The 26852-nt window shown below is 40.7% G+C and overlaps 2 protein-coding genes across 2 annotated transcripts; one reads left to right on the forward strand and one right to left on the reverse strand.

The window, feature by feature from the left end:
* Positions 1-4393: 4393 nt before the first annotated feature.
* On the forward strand, positions 4394-9265 carry LOC311098679 (SH2 domain-containing protein 1A-like). The gene is made up of 4 exons (XM_084139215.1): positions 4394-4642; positions 5440-5500; positions 8400-8544; positions 8640-9265. Exons 1-4 carry the CDS (start codon positions 4437-4439, stop codon positions 8660-8662), a joined length of 435 nt encoding a protein of 144 aa, XP_083995341.1. The 5' UTR covers positions 4394-4436; the 3' UTR covers positions 8663-9265.
* A 7746-nt stretch (positions 9266-17011) lies between these two features.
* LOC311098707 (uncharacterized protein) lies at positions 17012-26709 on the reverse strand. The gene is made up of 10 exons (XM_084139245.1): positions 26563-26709; positions 24357-24439; positions 24024-24253; positions 23680-23761; positions 23495-23594; positions 22866-23229; positions 22625-22763; positions 22301-22412; positions 19515-19590; positions 17012-19384 (listed from the first exon to the last, which is right to left on the reverse strand). Exons 2-10 carry the CDS (start codon positions 24430-24432, stop codon positions 19295-19297), a joined length of 1269 nt encoding a protein of 422 aa, XP_083995371.1. The 5' UTR covers positions 24433-24439; positions 26563-26709; the 3' UTR covers positions 17012-19294.
* Positions 26710-26852: the final 143 nt, after the last annotated feature.

Raw genomic sequence — 26852 nt, forward strand, 5'->3', positions numbered from 1 at the left:
CTTGCTAGTTCTGTTGTTTTTGTCATCTCATTTCAGACATTTAGCATTTGATTGTATAGTATAATGTCCCCCAGTGCCTTGTTTTATATGCACTGTGGTTGTATGGATGTATACTGTATAGATTATGTGGGTATTCTGTTAGCTATGAGCATTGTGGATGCAGCTACAGTGAGGGAAAAAAGTATTTGATCCCCTGCTGATTTTGTACGTTTGCCCACTGACAAAGAAATGATCAGTCTATAATTTTAATGGTAGGTTTATTTGAACAGTGAGAGACAGAATAACAACAAAAAAATCCAGAAAAACACATGTCAAAAATGTTATAAATTGATTTGCATTTTAATGAGGGAAATAAGTATTTGACCCCCTAACAATCAGAAAGAGAACCTCCTTCCCTCAGCCAGGGCATTGAAAATGGGTCGTGGATGGGTATTCCAGCATGACAATGACCCAAAACACACGGCCAAGGCAACAAAGGAGTGGCTCAAGAAGAAGCACATTAAGGTGCTGGAGTTGCCTAGCCAGTCTCCAGACCTTAATCCCATAGAAAATCTGTGGAGGGAGCTGAAGGTTCGAGTTGCCAAACGTCAGCCTCGAAACCTTAATGACTTGGAGAAGATCTGCAAAGAGGAGTGGGACAAAATCCCTCCTGAGATGTGTGCAAACCTGGTGGCCAACTACAAGAAACGTCTGACCTCTGTGATTGCCAACAAGGGTTTTGCCATCAAGTACTAAGTCATGTTTTGCAGAGGGGTCAAATACTTATTTCCCTCATTAAAATGCAAATCAATTTATAACATTTTTGACATGCGTTTTTCTGGATTTATTTGTTGTTATTCTGTCTCTCACTGTTCAAATAAACCTACCATTAAAATTATAGACTGATCATTTCATTGTCAGTGGGCAAACGTACAAAATCAGCAGGGGATCAAATACTTTTTTCCCTCACTGTATATACACTGAACAAAAATATACATACAACAATTTCAACGATTTTAATGGGTTACAGTTCATATAAGGAAATCAATCAATTGTAATACATTTATTAGGCCCTAGTCTATGGATTTCACAACTGGGAATACAGATATGTATCTGTTGGTCACAGATACCTTTTTTTTAAAGGTAGGGGCGTGGATCAGAAAACCAATCAGTATCTGGTGTGAACACCATTTGCCTCATCCAGCGTGACACCATGTGGCCTGAGGATTGTTTTCCCACTCCTCTTCAATGGCTGTGAGAAGTTGCTGGATATGGGCAGAAACTGGAACACGCTATCGTACATGTCGATCCAGAGCATCCCAAACCTGCTCAATGGGTGACATGTCTGGTGAGTATGCAGGCCATGGAAGAACTGGGACATTTTCAGCTTCCAGGAACTGTGTACAGATCCTAGCAACATTATCATGCTGAAACATGAGGTGATAGTGACGGATGAATGGCACTACAATGGGCCTCAGGATCTCGTCACGGTATCTCTGTTCATTGAAATTGCCATCGATAAAATGCAATTGTGTTCGTTGTCCATAGCTTATGCCTGCCCATACCATAACCCCACCGCCACCATGGGGCACTCTGTTGACAACGTTGACATCAACAAACCGCTCGCCCACACAACGCCATCTGCCCGGTACAGTTGAAACCCGGGATTAATCCGTGAAAAGCACACTTCTCCAGCGTGCCAGTGGCCATGGAAGGTGCGAATTTGCCCACTGAAATCGGTTACGACGCCAAACTGCAGTCAGATCAAGACCCTGGTAAGGACGACGAGCACGCAGATGAGCTTCCCTGAGACGGTTTCTTTGGTGCTGCTTGTAGTGCTGTGTGGTAGCATCTCTTTGATCTTTCATTAGTGAAGTCACAGCCACTTCACCCTCACTGTCACACCACAGAGAGAGAGAGAGAGAGAGCGAAAGAGGTGGAGGGGAAGTGAGAGATGAGTGTGTGTGTGGGGGCGTGAAGTGGATATATATCTGGTGGTAAATGGGGAGGAAAGGGAGGTTCAAGATGACCATAGTAGCATAGCTATATTTTCACACACAAAAGTTGAGAGAGAATTAAGTAAAATAATATCATGAATCTCATATTGCTAAAAGGAAACTCCTCTCCCCTTATAAACAACCAATCACGTGTGATTTGTGTTATGGGCCTAGATGTGTCTACTACCAGACAGCCACTTTCGGCTCTAAAGACCTCGAAATTTGACACATCTCCAACCCCCACCACCCTCAAACAGACGTTTGATCTCTCGCATATCATCTGATGGACTGATTGCAGTGGATCTGTTTCTCATTCCAAAACCACCTATCTGTCGCTCGTCGGTCGGCCGCTGCTCCCTCCCACGCATTGCACACTGAGCAATTGGCTCCGCTGTCTGGCCCACCGCGAAGGGGTGTCTGCGCTGTGGTGTGTGTGTGTGTGTGTGTGTGATGAAGGGGAAAATAACTCAAGTGGGTTTACTAAAACAGCATAGTTGAAACTAAACAAGAATTTGAAATAGCATATTGAAATTGTTTTCTAGAGAAACGTCAATGTGAATGTCCCTGCACAGAAGAAGTCCACCCTGCACAATGTGAAGGAGGTTATGAACAAGGAAATTGTTTTGTTTAGAGTATATAGTTGGTTATATCCTACTTTGTTGACATCCTCTCTCAAAATGATTCAAACTGCCAGGCGCTTAAAAAGTTCATAAAAAGTTATTTAGGCCTGATGCCTATTTATGGTTTGCATAAAGATCCCAGGTAGCACATAACGTTCTGAGAACCAAATGTTTCTTAGAGCTTGGTGAGCGGTTGGTTGTCCTGTGGTTATTTTGCATACAACTTTCCCACAACGTTCTCGGAATGGTGCAGGATAGTTGCTTGGCTTTGGAACATCCTCAGCACATTTAAGGAACTTGACAAAATAACGTTATTTTCTTGCTATTTCATTACTTTAACAGAACATTTTCTAAGTTAAAACATGGTTACATTTAATTTTAATTTTACATTTTAATTTAATTTTGGGGAATGTTCTAGGAACGTTCTCCAACTGGTTTGACATTGGGAATTTTCTGAAATAGTTCAGAGAAGGTTAAGAAACAACATTCTCCTTTGGGAATTTCAATACTTCACCATTACATTTCCACCAGGTTTTCTCATGGTTCTATTTAAAGTCATGTTCGCAGAACATTAAGAAAATGTTCCATAAAAACCTCAAGAAAACATTAGTAACGTTGAAAGAACGTTCTGAGAATGTTATTGAAAAACATATACATTCCGTTCTCATCGTCAACAAAACTCTCTCTATCCTCTATCTTGTTAAGTGTGTTCAGGTGTGTTGGCTGCGCCCACTAATTGGCCACACCTGATCTTAATGAGTGCCTGTTTCCTTTGAAATGGGGTCATTTGAATAGACTAAAGTGAACAGCTTAGTATTAGTTTAAAACCTGGTGGTGCAGTGGACTAATTCCATGGATAGAGAACAGAAGATCATAGGTTTGAATCTCACTGACGCCGTGCAACCATAATAAATAAATATGTTTGCATGATTAATGCTTAAGCAAATTAATTTATATTTGTGCTTGGAGGTCAGAACAGTTAAACTAAGCTAGCTGTGTTATAAAAAGTCTTACTGAAACATTCAGTGGAAGTTTTAAGGAACTTATTTAAGGACCTCCAAATAACCGATAATTTCCATTCTCAGAAAGTTAATAAAACCTCCAAGAAAAACGTCCAAGTAAAACGTTCTCAGAACCTCACTGCAACCTAAAAATGAATGTTCCCAGAACAGGTGAAATTTTCACTTCCGTTCTCAGAACATTAAAAAAACGTTCAGTTTTACAAGTAAGGAAACTTATGGCTTCGTTCCCAGAACCAATGCGAAACCAACAACTTAGTTCCCACAATTTCAAAGGAACCAAATGTGCTAGCTGGAATGCAGCCTGACTCTTGCTCATAGTTTTAATTTCTATATATTTTATGCAAACCCCAAGTAGCCTATAGTTCAATTATTGATTTGTCAAGCCTATATTTAATTCACAATTGAAACCTAAACCATTTTGCTTGTGTGAGATTTAAAACAATTTCAGAAGGAAACACCACAAATTGTCACATGCTCACATCTAATTAATTATAATTCTGTAGGCCTAATATTCAATTTAGTACTTCTCACGTCATAACTCCATTTAAGACAATGGACAAAATATCTAGAAAGAATCACACACACACACACACACATTTCCGTCTGTCAGAGAATGGTGTTGTCTGTCTGAATCACACAGACAAAAGGTCCTTGTTTTGACTTGAAGCTGAGAAAAAAACACTAGGTGTGCCGGTTCTTTGCAGTTGACACGATTTAAAAAAACAGTGTGAAACACCAAGACGCTGTCTGTTCCTGCCTCGCGCCCTTTCCCACAGTCTGTCTGTCTGTCTGTCTGCACACTCTCTCATCAGGGCTCCATGGCTCGCAAGGCTGACAGCCGTGCTCATCTCCAAGGTTGTACGCTCACAGAGCCAGAGAGTGAGAGCGCGCTGGTCCTGTCTATCTACTACGGTAATATCGGTAAGGGGAAAACGGAGAGGTTGCTGGAGAGGCATGGTAGAGAGGGGAGCTTTCTCCTGCGGGACAGCGAGAGTCTGCAAGGAGTTTACTGCCTCTGCGTGAGGTGAGTTGATAAACTCATTCTCTAGCCTATTTTTTTGTGGAGCGAGTTTTTGACAGAATTTTACGGATTTAAACTTCCAGAGGCCTATGTGATTTTTTATACTGTTTTTATGTATGCTTTATGTAAGCTTTCTGTTAATGTATATCATGAAATTGTTGATACTATATATGTTGTAGTCATTTCTTACATGACAAAATAGGCCTTATTGTTGGGAAAATCCACAATTTGGCCACTGAATTGTATTTTAATTGAGATTTAGGCCTACAAATTATATGATTGAGCAAAGACCGTTTTATTTAATGTCATATTAAATATAATATCATATGGATGTAGAAATGGAGTAGGCATAGGCTTTTATACAGAGCTTTTAGACAGCTCAAGCAAGCAAACACATTATTTTATTAAATCAGAAAGTTAACATTTTCTGTATCTACATTTTAAGCTGTCACTCGGGCTACAAAGGTTTACTATTATTTAAGTTCAACTAGATTGATTGTTAGGACCATTATCAATTGCTGTAGCATGAAAAAATAACAATAATTGAACAGTAATTGAAATGGTCTATTAATTTGCTGAAAATTACTCATAGGAGTTTAGAGACAAAACAAGATGTCTTGTACTGAGATTAGTAGAAATACCTAATTAGAAATAAGAGCACATTCAGAATGAGTGAATAGTTTTTTCAACGTGTGTGTTTCAATGTCGCCAGTTTGTTTTACCTTTGGTTTATATTGACATAAGGTTGTGAAAATGGATATCCTGAATTTGACTGTAAATCCTTTCTCTCTCTGGTTCAGAAGGACACCGTACGTCCACACTTACAGAATCCACCACTCCTCTGAAGGATGGACACTTCAAGTGAGTTACTCGGTATTATCGTGAGAACACAAGGGAACATCATTTCCAAAGTATTCATTACACATGGAAAATAAACTTGAAACTTGAACTTTTTGAACTATTAATGCTCACTGCACACAGACACGCACAGACACACACATGTACACACGAGTGACTAATACCTCCCATGTTATGCCTGCCCATGCAAGGCCTTGTAGTCAGTGTATACAGTTGAAGTCGGAAGTTTACATACACCTTAGCCAAATACATTTAAACTCAGTTTTTCACAATTCCTGACATTTAATCCTAGTAAACATTCCCTGTCTTAGGTCAGTTAGGCTCACCACTTTATTTTAAGAATGTGAAATGTCAGAATAATAGTAGAGAGAATTATTTATTTCAGCTTTTATTTCTTTCATCACATTCCCAGTGGGTCAGAAGTTTACATACACTCAATTAGTATTTGGTAGCATTGCCTTTAAATTGTTTAACTTCGGTCAAACGTTTCAGGTAGCCTTCCACAAACTTCCCACAATAAGTTGGGTGAATCTTGGCTCATTCCTCCTGACAGAGCTGGTGTAACTGAGTCAGGTTTGTAGGCCTCCTTGCTCGCACACGCTTTTTCAGTTCTGCCCACAAATTTTCAATAGGATTGATGTCAGGGCTTTGTGATGGCCACTCCAATACCTTGACTTTGTTGTCCTTAAGCCATTTTGCCACAACTTTGGAAGTATGCTTGGGGTCATTGTCCATTTGGAAGACCCATTTGCGACCAAGCTTTAACTTCCTGACTGATGTCTTGAGATGTTGCTTCAATATATCCACATAACTTTCCTTCCTCATGATGCTATCTATTTTGTGAAGTGCACCAGTCCCTCCTGCAGCAAAGCACCCCCACAGCATGATGCTGCCACCCCCGTGCTTCACGGTTGGGATGGTGTTCTTCGGCTTGCAAGCATCCCCCTTTTTCCTCCAAACATAACGATGGTCATTATGGCCAAACAGTTCTATTTTTGTTTAATCAGACCAGAGGACATTTCTCCAAAAAGTACGATCTTTGTCCCCATGTGCAGTTGCAAACCGTAGTCTGGCTTTTTTATGGCGGTTTTGGAGCAGTGGCTTCTTCCTTTATGTTGATATAGGACTCATTTTACTGTGGATATAGATACTTTTGTACCTGTTTCCTCCAGCATCTTCACAAGGTCCTTTGCTGTTGTTCTGGAATTGATTTGCACTTTTTGCACCAAAGTACGTTCATCTCTAGGAGACAGAACGCGTCTCCTTCCTGAGCGGTATGACGGCTGTGTGGTCCCATGGTGTTTATACTTGCATACTATTGTTTGTTTGTACAGATGAACGTGGTACCTTCAGGCATTTGGAAATTGCTCCCAAGGATGAACCAGACTTGTGGAGGTCTACAATTCTTTTTCTGAGGTCTTGGCTGATTTCTTTTGATTTTCCCATGATGTCAAGCAAAGAGGCACTGGGTTTGAAGGTAGGCCTTGAAATACATCCACAGGTACACCTCCAATTGACTCAAATGATGTCAATTAGCCTATCAGAAGCTTCTAAAGCCATGACATCATTTTATGGAATTTTCCAAGCTATTTAAAGGCACAGTCAACTTAGTGTATGTAAACTTCTTACCCACCGGAATTGTGATACAGTGAATTATAAGTAAAATAATCTGTCTGTAAACAATTGTTGAAAAATTACTTGTGTCATCCACAAAGTAGATGTCCTAACCGACTTGCCAAAACTATAGTTTGTTAACAAGAAATTTGTGGAGTGGTTAAAAAACAAGTTTTAATGACTCCAACCTAAGTGTATGTAAACTTCCGACTTCAACTGTATATACAGTACTACCCCTTGATTTATTCCACATTTTGTTGTGCTACAGCCTGAATTCCAAATGGATTCAAAATATTTTTTCCTCACCAATCTACACACAATACCCCATAATGACAAAGCGAAAACATGTTTTTAGAATTTTCTGCGAATTTATTGAAAATGAAATACAGAAATATCTCATTTACATACGTATTCACACCCCTGAGGCAATACATGGTAGAATCACCTTTGGCAGAATTTGCCCGAAACATAACGCTTTGTATTCAGGACATGAAGTTCATTTCTTTGCCACATTTTTTGCAGTTTTACTTTAGTGCCTTATTGCAAACAGGATGCATGTTTTGGAATATTTGTATTCTTCCAGGCTTCCTTCTTTTCACTCTGTCATTTAGGTTAGTATTGTGGAGTAACTAGAATGTTGTGGATCCATCCTCAGTTTTCTTCTATCACAGCCATTAAAATCGGTAACGGTTTCCTTCCTCTCTGGCAACTGATTTAGGAAGGACTCCTGTATCTTTGTAGTGACTGGGTGTATTGATACGCCATCAAAGTGTAATTAATAACTTCACCATCCTCAAAGGGATATTCAATGTCTGCATCTACCAATAGGTGCCCTTCTTTACAAGGCATTGGAAAACCTCCCTTTTCTTTTTGGTTGTATCTGTGTTTGAAATTCACTTCTCGACTGAGGGACCTTACAGATAATTGTATGTGTGGGGTACAGAGATGAGGTAATCATGTTAAACACTATTATTGGACACAGATTGAGTCCATGCAACTTATTATGTGACTGGTTAAGTACATTTTTAGTCCTTAACAAAGAGGTTGAATACTTATTGATACAAAATCTAAATTTAAACCATTTTAAATTCAGGCCGTAACACAACAAAATGTGGAAAAAGTCAAGGGGTGTGAATACTTTCTGAAGGCACTGTATGTGAGAATAACTGCACTTTATTAACAATCAACAAGTAGAAAATGAAGTAGCAGCTTACAATACAACACAATTGTGTGTGTGTGTGTGTGTGTGTGTGTGTGTGTGTGTGTGTGTGTGTGTGTGTGTGTGTAGTTATCCCCTGGGGAGATGCTGCAGTGTTTTGGGACTCTGGAGAAGCTGATAGAGAGCTGCAGAGCGGGGGTCGCTGCTGACAGCTTACCTCCGCTCACACACCCCCTGGACAAAACACAGCTGAGAGACGAGTGGCTGTGGAGCGGTAGGACATACACACACACACAGACACACACACACAAACATATCACTCACACAATGCTTGTAATATAGTTGTAACGCTTTAATCTTTTTCAACAGAGACGGCCTATATGGAAATTTGAAGCCAACCAACACATAATTAAAGTGGGATTACGTGTACGTGTGTGTGTTTGTGTGTGTGTGTGTGTGTGTGTTTGTCTGTGCGCGCGTGTGCATTTAATTGAGCCTTTTGTAAACAACATAAGCATTGTCTCCTAAAGTGCACCTGTTTATGTCTGTGGTTCCACAACTAGGCGTGTGGTTTCACATGGAGGGATGCTTTGAAGTGTGTGTGTGTGTGTGTGAGTTTGTATGCGTACATGTGGACCAGTTGTGCCATAAGTGCACACAAGGACATTAAAACTGCCATCTACCATGGTCTTTCTCTCTGTGTATAATGTACATTATATGACTCATATGTTAAACAGATATGTTACTGTTGAAGATGTTATGAATGAAAAGGCTGTCATTGCAAATAAGAATGTGCTCTTCATTGACTTAGGGAACACTGTCGAAAAAGTGTACAAATCCAAAACAGAGGTTTAAATCCAAATATAGGCAGGATTTATTGGGAGATCATTTCTTTATTGACTTGCCTGGTTAAATAAAGGTTAAATAAATAAAAATAATAATAAAATGTCAATTTGAGTTTTTTGGGTATTAAAGGCATATTCATTTCTTAATCCATTCCTTGTTTGTATATGACTATACAAAATAATGTACATATCACTGTATACAAGGATACACACGTACTCGCATACAGATAAGGCGGCAGGTAGCCTAGTGGTTAAGAGTGTTGGGCCGGGGCCACCCGAGTGGCGCAGCGGTCTAAGGCAGTGTATCGCACTGATCCCAGGATGTGTCACAACCGGCCGTGACCGGGAGTCTCATAGGCCGGCGCACAATTGGCCCAGCGTCGTCCGGGTTAGGGGAGGGTTTGGCTGGGGGGGCTTTACTTGGCTCATCGCGCTCTAGCGACTCCTTGTGGCGGGCCGGGCACTTCTGTCATCAGTTGAACAGTGTTTCCTCCGACACATTGGTGCAGCTGGCTTCCGGGTTAAGCGGGCGGGTGTTAAGAAGTAAGGTTTGGCGGGTCATGTTTCGGAGGACGCATGACTCGACCTTTGCCTCTCCCAAGCCCGTTGGGGGGTTGCAGTGATGAGACAAGATCGTAAATGGATTGCAATTCAATATCACGAAATTGGGGAGAACAAGGGGGTAAAAAATAAATAAAGTGTTGGGCCAATAATCAAAAGGTGGCTGGTTCGAATCCCCAAGCCGACTAGGTGAACAATCTGTTGATATGCCCTTGAGCAAGGCACTTAACCCTAATTGCTCCAGTAAGTTACTCTGGATAAGAGCGTCAGCTAAAATGTAAATACAGCAGTATAATTTGCTGTTGTTATTTTGTCCACTAGGTAGAGTCACTGTCATTTTGGTATTTGACCCCCAGACTAGTTTGAATTTGCCCCTAGACACTGATCAGATCTGAGTTGGGTCTTTGCATTGTTGGTAAATGGTAAAGGTAATGGATTGGGGGAGGGTAAACTAATCTTAGATCTGTTCCTATGGGCAACTTCTACCAGTAACATAACTGACCCCTGTTTTCACAGTCATAACCCCTGACCTTTACATTCATGTAATTGCCAAAGCAGGTCACAAACCAACAACCCTTATAGGTCCACATTTCAACTGTTAAGGGGGTCTTCAAAATATTTAATCTTTCCCCTCACCTGTCACTTTTTTGTGTCCACATCATTTGCCGTATGGTTATTATGACAGCCATTGGGGGACTAGACAGCTAAGCAGCAGCAGAGCCTCTTGTGGAGGAGGCTACTCTGTTGTAGAATTGAGTGTTGTATTCGAGACCACCTAAAGCGAGACCGATTCAAGACCAAGAACGGAGCAAATCGAATCCGAATCAAGACCAAGACCGGAGTGGGTCCGAGACCGAGTCAAGACCGAGACCAGAAAAATGCGAGTCCAATTGAAGACCATGATTGTAATTTTGTCAAATCACTGTCACAAAGAATGTCCAGTATTTCTGTGTTCATATTTCAGAACAACATATGGATTCTTTAGAAAAAATGCATGCTAAGGGAAAATAGAGCCACTCTACAAATTATTACTAACCCAAACACAGTGGGGAACAATGGGCCTTCTACGGACTAAGGATTTATAAAATAATTATTATAATAATAATGAGCATTATATTATTATTTTCAATGATGTTCTAATTTAATCTCTTCAGTTTTTTTTGGAAAGGAAAGGGTTAACACTGAAGCGAAAAAAAGATCCAATCGGGATTTTTCTTTGCTGGTCTCTGGTGAGATAAATCTAGCTAGCTAAGTCAGGCATTGGCTAGGCCATCAGAAGCTAGATAAAGGCATCTGCCATTCAACTGTATTAGGGAAACATTTTGGAGTGACAGTGGAATCAACTAATCATATTTTGACTTAATGGGTGGGACCATTTTTACAAAAATGTATGGAAACTTCTGCCTTCTTGAAGGCCAACAGGTCACTGCGCAATAGTGAGCAGTAGTTTTCCCATGGTCTAGTTAGCTAGCTTTTGATGTCGGCTAGTTAGCGGCAGCTGCAGCAGGTGTAATCAAAGAGGATGTTGTTGCTAATTTGTTAGCTTCTCCCTTTTCAAGAATAACTTGCAACAAGAAGTTAAGTTTCAAATGATCATCATCTGTGTTTTATGTTGCAGCACACTTGCTATTGTTAGCCATCTCTTTGAAAATAACTTATGTGTGTGAAACATTGTTGCATTTAAAGTAGAACTGACAGCATTTTAGCAACATGAAACCTGTTCATATACATCCCCAGGAAGAATATGACAACACAAGATATATAATCTGACAAGCAACCACTTAGATATGGTCATTTTCACATTTTCATAAATTCCTTGAATGTTTGGGAATTACATATACTAAGGCATTTGTGAAAATTCTATAGAAATATAGAGTGGGAAAGCGGCTGTGCATTTGGACAATTAATAGACTGCAGTAAATAAAACCGCATAAAAACCTCTGTCTTATCCAGGACTGGAGTCTACACAGACCGGTGCGCTATAGCCAATCAGAGCTACAGTAGGCCTTTATACAAACAAGCCATTGCCACACAGGCCTGCTGTCATTCACTTAGAACCTTACTGTGTGTTTACAGGCAGTTGCAACAGCACGACTTTAGATCATTAGAACGCAAAAGCCACAAAATACACCTGAATGGATTTCTGTAAATATGTAAACACCATGGGAGTCCTCTTACATTTGGGAACTTTACAGTCCTATTGATCAAACAACCATGAAAGCGTAGGCTCTCTCTCCATCAGTTATGCACATCACCAACAACAAGATCAACAACTAATGCTAGTCAGAGCAAGATGAGCTAAAATATAACAAAGGAACATTAGATAAACCCTCTGAAGCTTTTTCAGCTATTTGGCCATCAAAATTGCACTGATAAATGATAGGGAATTGTAGCCTCCTCGTCCTTTCTGCAGCGTGCCTGCCAATCCATGTCCCAACCAAGCACCCAAGCTAACTGGCTAAAGTTGTCTAGCTTGCTAACTAGACGAGAGTGCTCTGAAATCGGAGTAGATAGCCAGAGTGAATTTGCAAACGCAGGAGATATGCTAACTGGATAATAGTCATTCAAGTTCTTGCTAGCTAACCAAATGACACCTGCATCTCTAGCTCTGTATAGCCACTGAAAAACAATATGAGGGGGAAAAGTCAGTCACTCACCCACTACTCCAATGGCATGACATGACATCCTCCTAGCAGCTAGCTAGCTAGCTATCTAGCTAACATTAGGCTCTGTGTTTTTAGCTTGCTACATAAATATATGCGCTAGCCTATTAGCCACGTTATGACTGACTTGTGATAATTTCCCTTCTAGTTTGATTGTATTGACCTTCCCAGCATTAGTTACATTCATCCGTTTTTGTCCAGAATATTGAGTCATTGAAACTGAAACAGTGCATCCCGAATGGAGGCAGCAAACAATGTACCAGGCCAGCTGTAATTTACAACCTGATAGCAATATATTTTGGACTACCAAGAAATGTAATGGTGAATTATATTAATCATGCATTGAACTGCATCCATCTATTCTGCCAACAATGCCTTCTTGTACGTCGTTGAGTCAAATAGAACCTATTTTTAAAACCTCTTATAAAGTTGGTTCTGTAGCATAAACTGGGAATTTGATATTTTTTGTCTGTTTGTTTCATATCTGCAAAGTAGTTAAAATGCTGTCAGTTCCACTTTAAACTTAAGGTCACAGGTTACTTTGTGTGCTAAACATGAAATGCTATTTGCAATGGGAAGTAATAGTTGTACATTTCGATTGGGAAAGTCTTAATGGTTGTGTTTTTGTATTCTTATGATTGGGACCTACTGGCTTATTATGTCCGAGTTTATGGACTGCTTATCCTTTAACATCATGCTGTGTGTGACTGCTGTCTTTCCATCGGCCCTATGCAGTGGTGTAGTGGTGCCTGGAGAAGTGGGTATACTTTTTTAATTTAGCAAAAAAGTTCCTAAACGGCCAGCCCAGTGAAGGAAAGGCACCCTGTGTGAAAAATCCTATGTTTTCCTATGGCTTTTTTATTAATTTTCCTATAGATTTTTCTGATTTTCACTCTCAAAATCACACTTTGTTTTTATAGAAAATACAAAAATGTGATAGTCTAAGTCCACAACAATGCTTAAACCACATCAATCTGATTGGGTGGGCCTGTCAGGGCCTGGGCCTCTGTCCACCCACTGCCTATGATCACAGCATCACAAATAGCCTACTAACCAACACTTCAGACTAAACTTTTTCAATACCTGGTTTGCATACCCATTGTTGCCTTAGTTAGCATTTACCGGTAGATATAAGTTTAAACGTCTTTCGTACCCTACCGGCTACCGATGTCATTCTTCTGTGAGCTGCTCCATGCCAAAACCATTTTAGAGCTGCACACTCTTGCTGCCTGCAGATGATATTCCGCTGAAACTAAGCTATGTGTGTGCTTTGTGATTGTGTAGGCTACTTTGTGCATGATTTCTCTATTGTCCTACATAATTGATAAGTCGTATACCTCCACTCAGTGGCGATTTTAGCATGTCAATCTTGGTGGGGCAAACTCAAAAAATGTGTTTGAGTTGCATGCCAGCAAAGCCATTACACAACACAACACAACACTAAACAATATATTAATTGTACTATAACGGTGACAAACGGTGCCCACAAACTGTTAGGGCCTACATAAAGCTGTCCCAACAGCAGAGTCCCAACAGCAGTCCCAACACCTTACCACTGTGTTAAAACGGCCAGCTTTAAGTCAGCTGATTCTAGCCATCCCTTCTGGTTAGTTCTAGTCAGGCAGCTTAGTCTCCCATGCAGAGGTCCCCCACTTTTGTTAGTGTCTTATTAGTCAAGGTCATGCCAAATACTTATCACCACATCTCCTTCAGCCTATCAGTGGCCTTGATTCCCGGGACTTCAGTTTCAGTTGGTCTATGACCCCAGCAGGCTGTGTGGGCAGAAACGTGCTTTCCCCATCCTGATGAGCACTTCCACAGTTTTCCCTCCTGCTCAACTTTTCCTCCTGTGGACTGAATCACTGTATGTCTGATGTTTAATTGTGCATGCATCTAAACGTAAGTGCCTTGAGATCTGTGTCATATTATGTGGAGCTAAGTTTTGTTGGGTATTGTGTATAATTACCTTGTGTTGCGCTTGTTAGCTAGATCACGCTCCTGCTAGCGTTAGCACTACCGTTAACATTTTTAATTGGAATGCATGCACATTTTATCATGACTGTTAGCGATTAGCTGTTTATTAGCATTGCTCATTTTTGGTGCTAGGCTATTTTCTATTATATATATATATATATATATATATATATCACACATGCTCATTGTAATTATATTATGTATACATTTCAACATTACTGTAATGTTTATTTGAGCACATTTGCCTGAGTTTCATGTGTACAAGTCCAACAGGCTGTTTAGTCTTTTGCCCAGTGGTGGAAAAAGTACCCAATGGTCATACTTGAATAAAAGTAAAGATACCTTAATAGAAAATGACTCAAGTAAAAGTGAAAGTCACCCAGTAAAATCCTACTTGAGTAAAAGTATTAAGCAAACCAGACGGCACCGTTTTCTTGTTTTTTAAATGTACGGATAGCCAGGGGCACACTCCAACACTCAGACATAATTTACAAACAAAGCATTTGCGTTTGGTGACTCCGCCAGATCAGAGCCAGTAGGTATGACAAGGGATGTTCTCTGCTAAGCATTCAAAATGTAACAAGTACTTTTGGGTGTCAGAGAAAATGTATGGAGTACATTCTTTTCTTTAGGAATACAGTGGAGTAAAAGTAAAAGTTGTCAGAAATATAAATAGTAAAGTACAGATACCCAAAAACACTACTTAAGTAGTACTTGAAAGTATTTTTACTAAAGTATTTTGCACCACTGCTATTGCCATGTGACTAAGCCTTATGCCTGCTGTAGTGTATAGCCCTTGCTGTTGTATACTTACCTGTGCTAGCTTATACAGCCATGTCATTCATATTACTGCAGTGCTATAGCCTATATTTTCTTTCTCCTCTTCCCTTTCAGAACCATAGTTAATGTCAGTTCTCACTGGACATGATTCTCAGTTATCTGAACCATGAGTGGTCAGATGTGTGTGTGAATGTGGACATCTTCTTCAATTAAACTCCCCTGAACCTGGACATCCGCCTTATCCTTGTTCTGACCGGATATTCTGTAGTGGTTGCTACCGGCCTTAAGCCAGCAGCTAAGGTTTCTTATTATATTCATTGTCCTTCGATTCTCTACAACCCTACCCCTATTTTTCACACTGCTACACCTGGCTATCAGCGGAGCCTTGTCTGGCAGCGAAACAGTTCATTCAGCCTAATTTACTGCCTTTTAGAAAAACATAGCTGATATGGCAGACGTGCTTAAACAAATGTGGTTTCTACTGATAATTGAGATGTACAAACTATGGCATAAGGGTACGACGAGCGGATAAGAGGCAATTCGTAATATTGATTAAGACAATAATGAGCGACCTAGGACGGACGTAGTCAATATAATTATTTGTTCAGCACTTTTGAATGTACAGCAACAGAATTCAGAACATGGGCCGTTCTTACAGTATTCTCCCTGTACACCAAGTCAGAACCGTAGGATAAATAAAGGGGGCATATAAGCAGACAGTGAAAGCTCTTACAATATTCGATGATGACATTTCTCTAAAACAGGCTATAGGCTACATGTGCACCACCAGGTCAGAACAGTAGGGGAAAAGGGTGAGGCACATGGGCTACTAACAGCTTACTACACAACATACACTTACTATTACTTTCTTAGCTACGGTATACATATCTCCCTGGCATATTACATCATTTATGCAGCAGCATACAATACATTTTTGGACTCACCTTGTTGTGCTGTGCTCACTTGAACAGGATGGTGGCACGGTGGTTCTTCGTGGGTAAATTTTGTCATCAAACTTTGTCATCAAAGTCTGTCATTCTCTGGATTTATGGTGCTTTCAAGACAACTGGGAACTCGGAAAAAAACAAGGTCCAATCATGATGTTAGTGATCTTCAGGTCGGAGCTCTAGAAAGATCAAAACGTTCAAAACGTATTTTCCCAGTCGGAGCTAGTTTTTTTCAGAGTTCCCAGTTGTCTTGAACTCACTGAAGTCTGTGATTTCCCAGTTCCGAGTTTCCAGTTGTTTTGAACGCGGCAGAAGTCATGCTGGATTGACAGGATGGCCAATGTTGAATGTTTATCCTTTTAAGCTTGGAAAAGAGACCCTTAAACCCAGACTTGGACCCACTCCACTGAATAGCAGGCTCGTGATTGCTTTGCAACGCTTGCATTTAGCCACTGATTCCTTCCAAACCACTCATTGTTGAATTTGCGATTTCCAACTTGTTGTGTAATGTTTATGTCCAATGGCCGATGAGCACCGATACGTTTTATCTATTATTTCTCTTCATAATTTCTCTTCATATGACAAGGATTGAAAAGGATTTGCCAGTAGATTGTCGACTTGATTCATGATGATGACTGCTAGCTTGCTAGCTAAGATTCTGAAGGTATGATGTTGACAGCTACGGTAGATATAACGTGATTTGACATAATTTCATATGTGGACAATGACCTTGAGCCTTATTGGATGGGCACTTCTAATGTAACTCTATGGCAGCACCCAAGGGGCTTGAATTTTCGAGCTCTCCATGTAGATTTTGCACCGAACACTGAGCCAATCACGGCGCAACTAGAGAACATAACCAACCCCTACGCTCTGTATTTTCTGTTGGCTGCCCCACCACCACAGAAAGCACTGAGCTAGGCTGAAACACCTGCATTTTGGAGCTGCCTTACTCAAGAAAGCAAAAAAGAGACCATGTTTGTATGCGTCTTTATTAACTCAATTATTATTATTTTTATACATTGTTTGCAAACTGATATGTGACGCATGTTAATGCCAAAATAACATGCAAAACATGTTTTTGCTAAACAGGTGGGACTCAAAACAGGTGGGGCACACTGAAGGCCTATAGGTTCACCACTGTGCAAACATGTCTATAATAGATAAAGGCTGTTAAGATAATGTTTCAAGAAAGGAGTGTATATATTTGGCGAAGCCGTTTTATGCACTGACTGAATGGAAGCTGATCATTATGAGGTTTTTTACTCCGCTGGTCTCGGGAAGAAATGACGAGTCCTCACTGTCCGAGACCGAGTCAAGACCGAGTACGAATGTAGCCGACACCAAGATAAGACCAATATTTGGTCACGAGACCGGTCTCAAGTAGTACACCACTGGTAGAAGCTACAGTGCCTTGCAAAAGTATTCATCCCCCTTGGCGTTTTTCCTATTTGTTGCATTACAACCTGTAATTTAAATGGATTTTTATTTGGATTTCATGTAATGGACATACACAAAATAGTCCAAATTTGTGAAGTGAAATGAAGAAAATAACTTGTTTCAAAAAATTCTAAAAAATAAATAACGGAAAAGAGGTGCGTGCATATGTATTCACCCCCTTTGCTATGAAGCCCCTAAATAAGATCTGGTGCAACCAATTACCTTCAGAAGTCACATAATTAGTTAAATAAAGTCCACCTGTGTGCAATCTAAGTGTCACATGATCAGTCACATGATCTCAGTATATATACACCTGTTCTGAAAGGCCCCAGAGTCTGCAACACCACTAAGCAAGGGGCACCACCAAGCAAGTGGCACCATGAAGATCAAGGAGCTCTCCAAACAGGTCAGGGACAAAGTTGTGGAGAAGTACAGATCAGGGTTGGGTTATAAAAAAATATCAACAACTTTGAACATCCCACGGAGCACCATTAAATCCATTATTAAAAAATGGAAAGAATATGGCACCACAACAAACCTGCCAAGAGAGGGCCGCCCACCAAAACTCACGGACCAGGAAAGGAGGGCATTAATCAGAGAGGCAACAAAGAGACCAAAGATAACCCTGAAGGAGCTGCAAAGCTCCACAGCGGAGATTGGAGTATCTGTCCATAGGACCACTTTAAGCCATACACTCCACAGAGATGGGCTTTACGGACGAGTGGCCAGAAAAAAGCCATTGCTTAATGAAAAAAATAAGCAAACACGTTTGGTGTTCGCCAAAAGGCATGTGGGAGACTCCCCAAACATATGGAAGAAGGTACTCTGAGACTAAAATTGAGCTTTTTGGCCATCAAGGAAAACGCTATGTCTGGCGCAAACCCAACACCTCTCATCACCCCGAGAACACCATCCCCACAGTGAAGCATGGTGGTGGCAGCATCATGCTGTGGGGATGTTTTTCATCGGCAGGGACTGGGAAACTGGTCAGAATTGAAGGAATGATGGATGGTGCTAAATACAGGAACATTCTTGAGGGAAACCTGTTTCAGTCTTCCAGAGATTTAAGACTGGGACGGAGGTTCACCTTCCAGCAGGACAATGACCCTAAGCATACTGCTAAAGCAACATTTGAGTGGTTTAAGGGGAAACATTTAAATGTCTTGGAATGGCCTAGTCAAAGCCCAGACCTCAATCCAATTGAGAATTTGTGGTATGACCTAAAGATTGCTGTACACCAGCAGAACCCATTCAACTTGAAGGAGCTGGAGCAGTTTTGCCTTGAAGAATTGGCAAAAATCCCAGTGGCTAGATGTGCCAGGTTTATAGAGACATATCCCAAGAGACTTGCAGCTGCAAAAGTTGGATCTACAAAGTATTGACTTTGGGGGGGTGAATAGTTATGCACGCTCAAGTTTTCTGTTTTTTAAATCTTATTTCTTGTTTGTTTCACGATCAAAAATATTTTTGCATCTTCAAAGTGGTAGGCATGTTGTGTAAATCAAATGATACAAACCCCCAAAAAATCAATTTTAATTCCAGGTTGTAAGGCAACAAAATAGGAAAAATGCCAAGGGGGGTAAATACTTTCGCAAGCCACTGTAAGCACATAAGAACTCTTAATTGAGTAGACGCTAAGCATGTAAGAACAATGCATGTTAATAAGTAGCGTCCACTCTTGAAAAGATTGGATCGGTATTAACAAATGGTAATGACTGCATCTTGCCCTCTGATAGGCTAAGGGGATCCTCCTTACAGATCGGCCCACGAGACTTGGGGTTTAGGATGATTGGGCTTTAAACAGGCCATCTTGTTTAACTGGCCATATTCACAGGTGTTTCCTTAGCTTCCTCCACCACTGTGATCTCCTCAACACATTTGGACGGCAGGGCCTGAGGGACAAACTGTACAAACCAAAGGGAGAACATTGTTTTTTTAATTCCACGAGAGGGGTTATGATATGGTAGTTTTCTTGTGAATCACCAAGTAAACATAACAAATGTTTCTTAGCTGTGTGTGTGTTTGTTTATTCACCTGAAACTGGTCGTCTCTCTCCAAGAGGTGTTTAATCTTCAGTGGGGGACCAGGGATGTGGGGAAACAAACGCTCCCTGAAACACGCACACACACACTCACCACAGTCAGTCAGCAGCCAGGGAATCACACCACTAATACCATAGCCACAGCCGGCCCGCTCATTAGGCAGGATCAGGTGGCTGTCTATGGCGGCAGATTGACGAGGGTAGCATTTTCTGAGCTAAACTGAACAAGACGCACCTCCAACAACAACATTTAAAACCTCACATAATTCTGCCGAAAAACCGTGACAATTTCTCTCAACTAGTGGCATATGGGCTTTTTAGGTGAGAACTGATGCCGCCCTGTGATAAGCAGTGCCCACTTTGGCAAAGGCAGGGGCCGCAAAATATTTAGCTTGTCCATTCCCAGTGTGCCTCTCCAGGGTGCTGTTAGAGAGACGAATCGGTGCGGCGCTCCACCAACGTTCCGTCAAAAAACTAATCTAACATAAATCATGTAGCAGATATAGGATATGGTAGAAAGAGTATGTGGCCTTTTCTGTAGCCTACAGGTTGGAGATAAAATGTATGACAATGGAATGAGACAGACACTTTACATCATGCAGGTTTCTCCCATAAAATAACCTAACCTAAATGGCGCTCAATCAAATACAAAATGTGCTGTCATGTTAACAAACAACATATCCTTAAAACAGGACAGGTCAAAGTAAAATGGACAGTATGGAATGGACAATCACAACTGTTGTCCAGGAGTTTCACCCCATTGTCATGATCAGTGGTTTCAAGTTTGTAGGCGTACATTTTTGACAAGCTGATCATAGCGAAAAAGAAAATACTTCTGCATTTCCCGCTGTGTAAACACATTGCAAATAGGCTCACGATAACTCCTGATAAAGTTGGGTAGCTGATTTCAGAGCTTAAATAGCCAAATTGATTAGTCACAGGAATCAGGACTAATAAAGCCAATGTAACGGCCTGTTTTACAAACGGTGGTCGTACCACATGGATGGCATTCATAAAATTCCATTGGGGCTGACATGGTAGGCTACACCCCAGTAAGCACGAGCCGACATCTTTTGGACGTCTTTTTTTGGTGTTTTACAAACGGTAGGCTTACCACATAGATGGGAATTCATACAATTACATTTCAGGCAAAACTGTAGGCTACACCTCAGTAAGCACGGACCGACGCCGACGTCTTTTGGATGTCTTTTTTTGGTGCAGTCCGGACCGGCTTTGATTTCCACATCAACGGACATTGATTTTTGGTCCGGTCCGGACCAAATCTGAACCAATCATAGACGTCTATGTTTGGTTCAGATTTGGTCCGGTCTGGACCCGCCTTGATTTTGCCCAAACATAGACGTCTATAAATTACTTATTTTCAACTTTCATTCAGAACCAAAAATTAGCCTGATTTCAACATCCGGAAAGTAGATATTTTCAACGTCTGCAAAATACGTATTTTCAATATCTGGAAAGTAAGTATTTTCAACTTTCATTCAGAACCAAAAATGAGCCTGATTTCAACATCCGGAAAGTAGATATTTTCAACGTCTGCAAAATACGTATTTTCAATATCTGGAAAGAAAGTATTTTCAACTTTCATTCAGAACCAAAAATGAACCTGATTTCAACATCCGGAAAATACGTATTTTTCAACGTCGGAAATATGCATTTTCAAAGTCCTGGAAAATAACTTTTCACCTTTCATACAGAACCTAAATTGAACCTAACTTCAACGTCTTGAGAATTCATATTTTTTTTAAACATAATTTCAACGTCATTTTGTTTACTAGGACTATTCTAGTTTTTTTTTGGGGGGGGGGGTTACTGTGCCAGTTACTGTGCAATCACTGACGCATTTATGTTTTCCCCTTTCTCTTGTTTTCTAAGAATAAAGGGTGTTTTCCACCTCTTGTTTGAAGGAAGTTCCGTTTCAGAGTGAAAATGTGTGTGGTCTGTGGTCAGAGGCTAAAATCAAACACATCATCACTTATTCCATTAATACTTATTCTATTATTTCATTAATACTTATTCTATTATTCCATTAATACTTATTCTATTATTCCATTAATCTTGTCTCTTTGTTTATCTTTCTCTGTCTGTCTGTCTGTCTGTCTGTTTCTCTGTCTGTCTGTCTGTCTGTTTCTCTCTGTCTGTCTGTCTGTCTGTCTGTCTGTGTGTCTGTCTGTCTGTCTGTCTGTCTGTCTGTCTGTTTCTCTCTCTGTCTGTCTGTTTCTCTGTCTGTCTGTTTCTCTGTCTGTCTGTCTGTTTCTCTGTCTGTCTGTCTGTCTATCTGTCTGTCTGTCTGTCTGTCTGTCTGTCTGTCTGTCTGTCTGTCTGTCTGTCTGTCTGTCTGTGTCTGTTTCTCTCTCTGTCTGTCTGTTTCTCTGTCTGTCTGTTTCTCTGTCTGTCTGTTTCTCTTTCTGTCTGTTTCTCTGTTTCTCTGTCTCTCTGTCTGTCTGTGTGTGTGTCTGTCTGTCTGTCTGTTTCTCTGTCTGTCTGTCTGTCTGTCTGTCTGTCTGTCTGTCTGTTTCTCTCTCTTTCTTTTGTAAATGTATCTGTGTTTCTCTCTGTTCTCTCCCCTCTCCATTTCCTTCTCTCTCAATCTCTCACTTGCTCTCTCCATTTCTGTATCTCTCTCGCTCCTTCTGTCAATTTCTCTGTGTTTCACCTTTGGTTTCTCCCTTTCTCTCTATCTCTCCATTTCCTGCTCTCTTCATCACTCCATTTCTCTCTCCCTCCCTCTCAATACAATTCCATGAACACAACAGAATACCTCTGGAGTCGAATCAGCAGCAGCAGAGACAGGAGGATCATGGGTATTCCCAGTGCGATGGCAGCGACCACCAGAGAGTTCAGCTGATTGGGTGATTCAAACGGTGCCACCTCTGACACACACACACACACACAATGGTGTAAACATAACAAGCAGATGGAAAAAGACAGTGAAATGTGTTTTTTAGCACTGTAAAGCATTCAGTGGTTCTCACATATTTTATTATTCTGAGATTTTCTATGTTACTGTCGTTGTTTTTGCTTCAGTTAGCGCTTTGAGTTTGACAAGCAGATATGATTATAATACTGATGACTGCAGACTCACTGATGGTGTTGCTCCAGCTGCTCCAGTGTTGAGATCCTCTGCAGTAACTACTCTTCCTCACCCTCATCCTTACATCGTATGAATGTGTGGGGTCTGCGTTGGTCTCACTGTATGTCAGTCGCTCCTCAAGGTCGCTCACCTTACAATACACATATACAGACAGCCTCTTAACAAACGGGGCCACCGCTAAACACACGCACGCACACGACTGTCTCTCTCTCTCTTTCTCTGGTAGAATTACCTGGCCATTGATCTGTAGCTGGTAGTGGAAGCAGCTGGGTTTGGTGCTAAACCGGCTGGACGGGAGACCCCACTGCACCAGTAGAACCCCTTCTCTAATCCAGGCAGTGATGTTGGTTGGCGGGCGCAGCACGTCAATATTTCTGGTGTGGTATTTATGGGTGTAGATGCACCACACGTCAGGGCGTGACACGTTGAAAGTCAGGATCACCGAGGTGACGCTGTTGTCCACACTGCCTTGGCACCCAGCAGACACATGTCCAACCACACGGTCAGCGTTACCAGTCCCTCCCTGGGCTCCTTGGCCTCCTATGGCCTCAGTGACACAATCCACATTGGAGATCCTCTCAGTTTCCCTACACACACTGATATTCAAACATACACACACGCACGCACACACACACACACACACACACACACACACACACACACACACACACACACAGAGCCACGCTTAAAGCAAACACCTTGATTGAGGGTGGGTGTCATGTACTAAAATGAGATTAGCATTTTATTATACAGTAAAATGATAATTACACAGTAATAGCCTATGAATTGACAAGATTGTACTATTACAATTGTTAAGCCTTTTAGTTTTTGTGTGTCTTGGATATTGTTGGAGGGGCTTACAAGACGGAGGCATAGGATAGGCGGTCGTTAGGGAGACCATGGTATTTCCAGGAGCAGTTGAGTTGATTGGTTGGGTAGATAAGACAGTGGGCCAGTCCACCTAAAGTTACAGACAGGATTCAGTGAGTGTGCATGCGTGTGCACCTGGGTGAGTGTGTCTTTGTGTCTTTGTGCATGTGTCTTACTGTCTGATAGGTTGCACGTTTTTTCGTAGTCCTCTCTCTGAACCAGCTGCATAACACCATAAGAATCCCTCTGGTACACCATCTGAGAGAAAGAAAGAGAGAGAGAATCTGTAAATCTGTCAATCTGAGCTGGTTTAAGACAGACCCATCATCACAGAGACCTCAGATCATATATAAATAATTGGTCATTTAGCAGACGCTCTTATCCAGAGCGACTTACAGGAGCAATTAGGGTTAAGTGCCTTGCTCAAGGGCACATCGACAGATTTTTCACCTAGTCGGCTCGGGGATTAGAACCAGCAACCTTTCGGTTACTGGCACAACGCTCTTAACCACTATGCTACCTGCCGCCCCTCTTCGTCCATATCCAGCTCCTCATCCTGACAGGGGTCTGAGGGAAGTGGTACCAGGCTCTGGTCTGGTTCTAGGCTCTGGTCTGGTTCTAGGCTCTGGTCTGGTTCTAGGCTCTGGTGTGTGTGTGTATCAGGGCTTTGGGTCTCGACTGGCCCTAAAGTAACTGTCTCAGCCATCGGATCTGTGCTCCTAGAGACACTTGGCTCAGTCGTTTGGGATACTGTCAGACATAAACACAGAAATAGATCTCAGTAAGGCACACATACACTGCAGGGTAAACACATTTAAGATAGATACTGATAAAACACACATTTATCACTCACCTCTCTCTGTGCTCCCAAGGGAATGCAGTGCCACAGCACAGACCCAGAGCAGTGTGAACACTGGACATAGCACCATAACAAACCTGTGAGGGAGAGACACAGACACACACAGATATAACACCCTGATAAAAACATGACCACTTCGGCAGTTTCACTCAGACCTGATGAGCTTATATGGTCATGGACATTCAGTTGTTTTTGTTTTTTATCTGTTTGGTGCTATGTCACAAGTATGTGGTGAATTTTCAAAATGCGTAGTACAAAACCCCAAACTGGTAACATTTGTAACGCATCAAGTCTCATATTCAACAAAAAAAATTCAAGTGCATTTTATTTTTTTTAAGACCTCTTTCATCACACAACCATTGATCCAAAATATAAGTTTACTGTGAATTACCATGAAAACATTGATTTAATCACCAAAACACAACATAATGATATCTTCTCAATTTAGTTGTTTTAACAACCAATTCATCCAATAGCAATAAAATGCAGGACACATGTTTCAAAATTGCCCTTTGAATGTAATATGCTACAGTACTGTAAATGACAGTACATTACACTGTTTTCACATTAGGCAAAATACTTGCACTACCCTTACAATTGACTGAACATAACATTTCCATCCTTTCAAAGGTGTGATCATTGAAGACATTTTCCACATTAATTGATGCAAATATTCAAATTACTGTAATCAAATTAAACAAATTAAATAAACATAATGTTTAGCAGGCAGTAGTTTGCATCAAGCCTATCTTGAGCTTTTGGCCATAGGTTCTTATCGACATCACATTTAATGTCCTCATTATTCACGCTCCTGGGGGAAAACCTATTGGAGGAGGGTGGTATGCTAATGGAAATGGTAATCATACATCTTCCACCTGTATTGTAATCATGTATTGTATTTTACAGTATTGTATTTTACAGTATTGTATTGTACTTATGTATTGTAGTGGTCTTGTATGTGGCTCAGTTCATAAGAGCATGGCACTAGCAACACCAGAGTTGTAAGTTCGATTCCCTCTTGGGTCACATATGAAAATGTGTGGACTCTCTGTTGTCACTTTGTATAAAAGCGTCTGCTATGTAAATGGCACATATTATGGTATTACAGTACTGTATCAAAAAGACCCCAGCAAATTCATTTTGGATGCGTGTTTACTGTATAGGGGATGCATTTGTTACATACAGTATATCTCTGATCTTGTCAATATCAGATTATTATTTATATATTTTTTTACTGTGAAGTAAAATCATAATAGTCATAATCATAATAGTACATAACAGTATATATCATACTTTATATGTTTCTACTTTAGACATACGTTTTCATTATGTAGTTCTCAAAATCTTTAGTAGGAAAACCAGTTTAAAATCTATAGGTTTAACAAATGGTTAAGTGATTATCAATTAAGAGCAGTGGGATTAAGTAACAGAAAAATGTATTTAACATATAAGAAGAGAATCATATCAAAATGAATGTGAGCATTGCATTGTGAAAGGCAATTACTTTATATGAACATGCTTTGCAATGTGAATTTCTAGATGAAACACTGATTAAGTTTGGTGAAAAAGTGACTGTATGATTTTGTGTGTTGTACTTAGACAATTGAAAATGTGCTTAGAGTTTTGAAACAACTACATTTTTGATGATCTGTTTTGAATTTTGAACCAAGAGTTGTGAAAATGTATCACATTCTTGTGAAAATTGAACCAAAGCAATTGGAGAAAAAAAAAACTGTAACTGTCCTTCTACATCACGGATGGGCAACAACTCAAGGCACATCAGGACATCAAAATTCAACAGAGGGCCACATATTTAGTATTTTTTGTTCTACATACTTTCTATCAGGTTTTCTAATGTAGCCTTTAGTAGTTTTTTTAATCATGTCATTCCCTGGGCTTTATAGCTGCTGTAGAGGTTTTCTGAGGTGTAGATCTAGGACCAGCTGACATACATCAAATCCTCACCCTATCCATTAGGGGGGTACCTGTCAGACTGACCTTGGATTAGTGTCTAGGGGCAACTGGATTATATACTCATGGGTTTAAGATAGTTGAGAAACACAAATACTAAATTGTCCCCTTAACATTGGACACGTCAAAAGTTCAAAGCACAAAACGTGTTTGTCTTAAGTGTTAATAAGGAGGTAGGAAAGAGGTTAAAAAACGTTTGTCTCATTATATCATGATAAAAGTAACATACCGTTGTATTTCTCTGAACGTACTCCTTGGTTTGGTCTTGATGCCGTTTAGTGTCAGAAGAAAGCGTGTTGACACACACTGTGACTGCCTGGGGAGGTAAAAGTGACGTTTATCATTACTGGAAGTCTGACACACAGGAAACTACAACAGCCACTCAGGGCCTGGTAGAACACTTTAACAACACATCCTTTCTTCCTCTCCTCCTTGAAGTAGGCTGAGCCTACTAACTGCTATGACATGACAGGAAAGGGGAAGGGGGTGACCTAGTCAGTTGCACAACTGAATGCATTC

The sequence above is a fragment of the Coregonus lavaretus genome (assembly GCF_964263955.1).
Source record: "Coregonus lavaretus genome assembly, chromosome: 23".
Lineage (NCBI taxonomy): Eukaryota > Metazoa > Chordata > Actinopteri > Salmoniformes > Salmonidae > Coregonus > Coregonus lavaretus.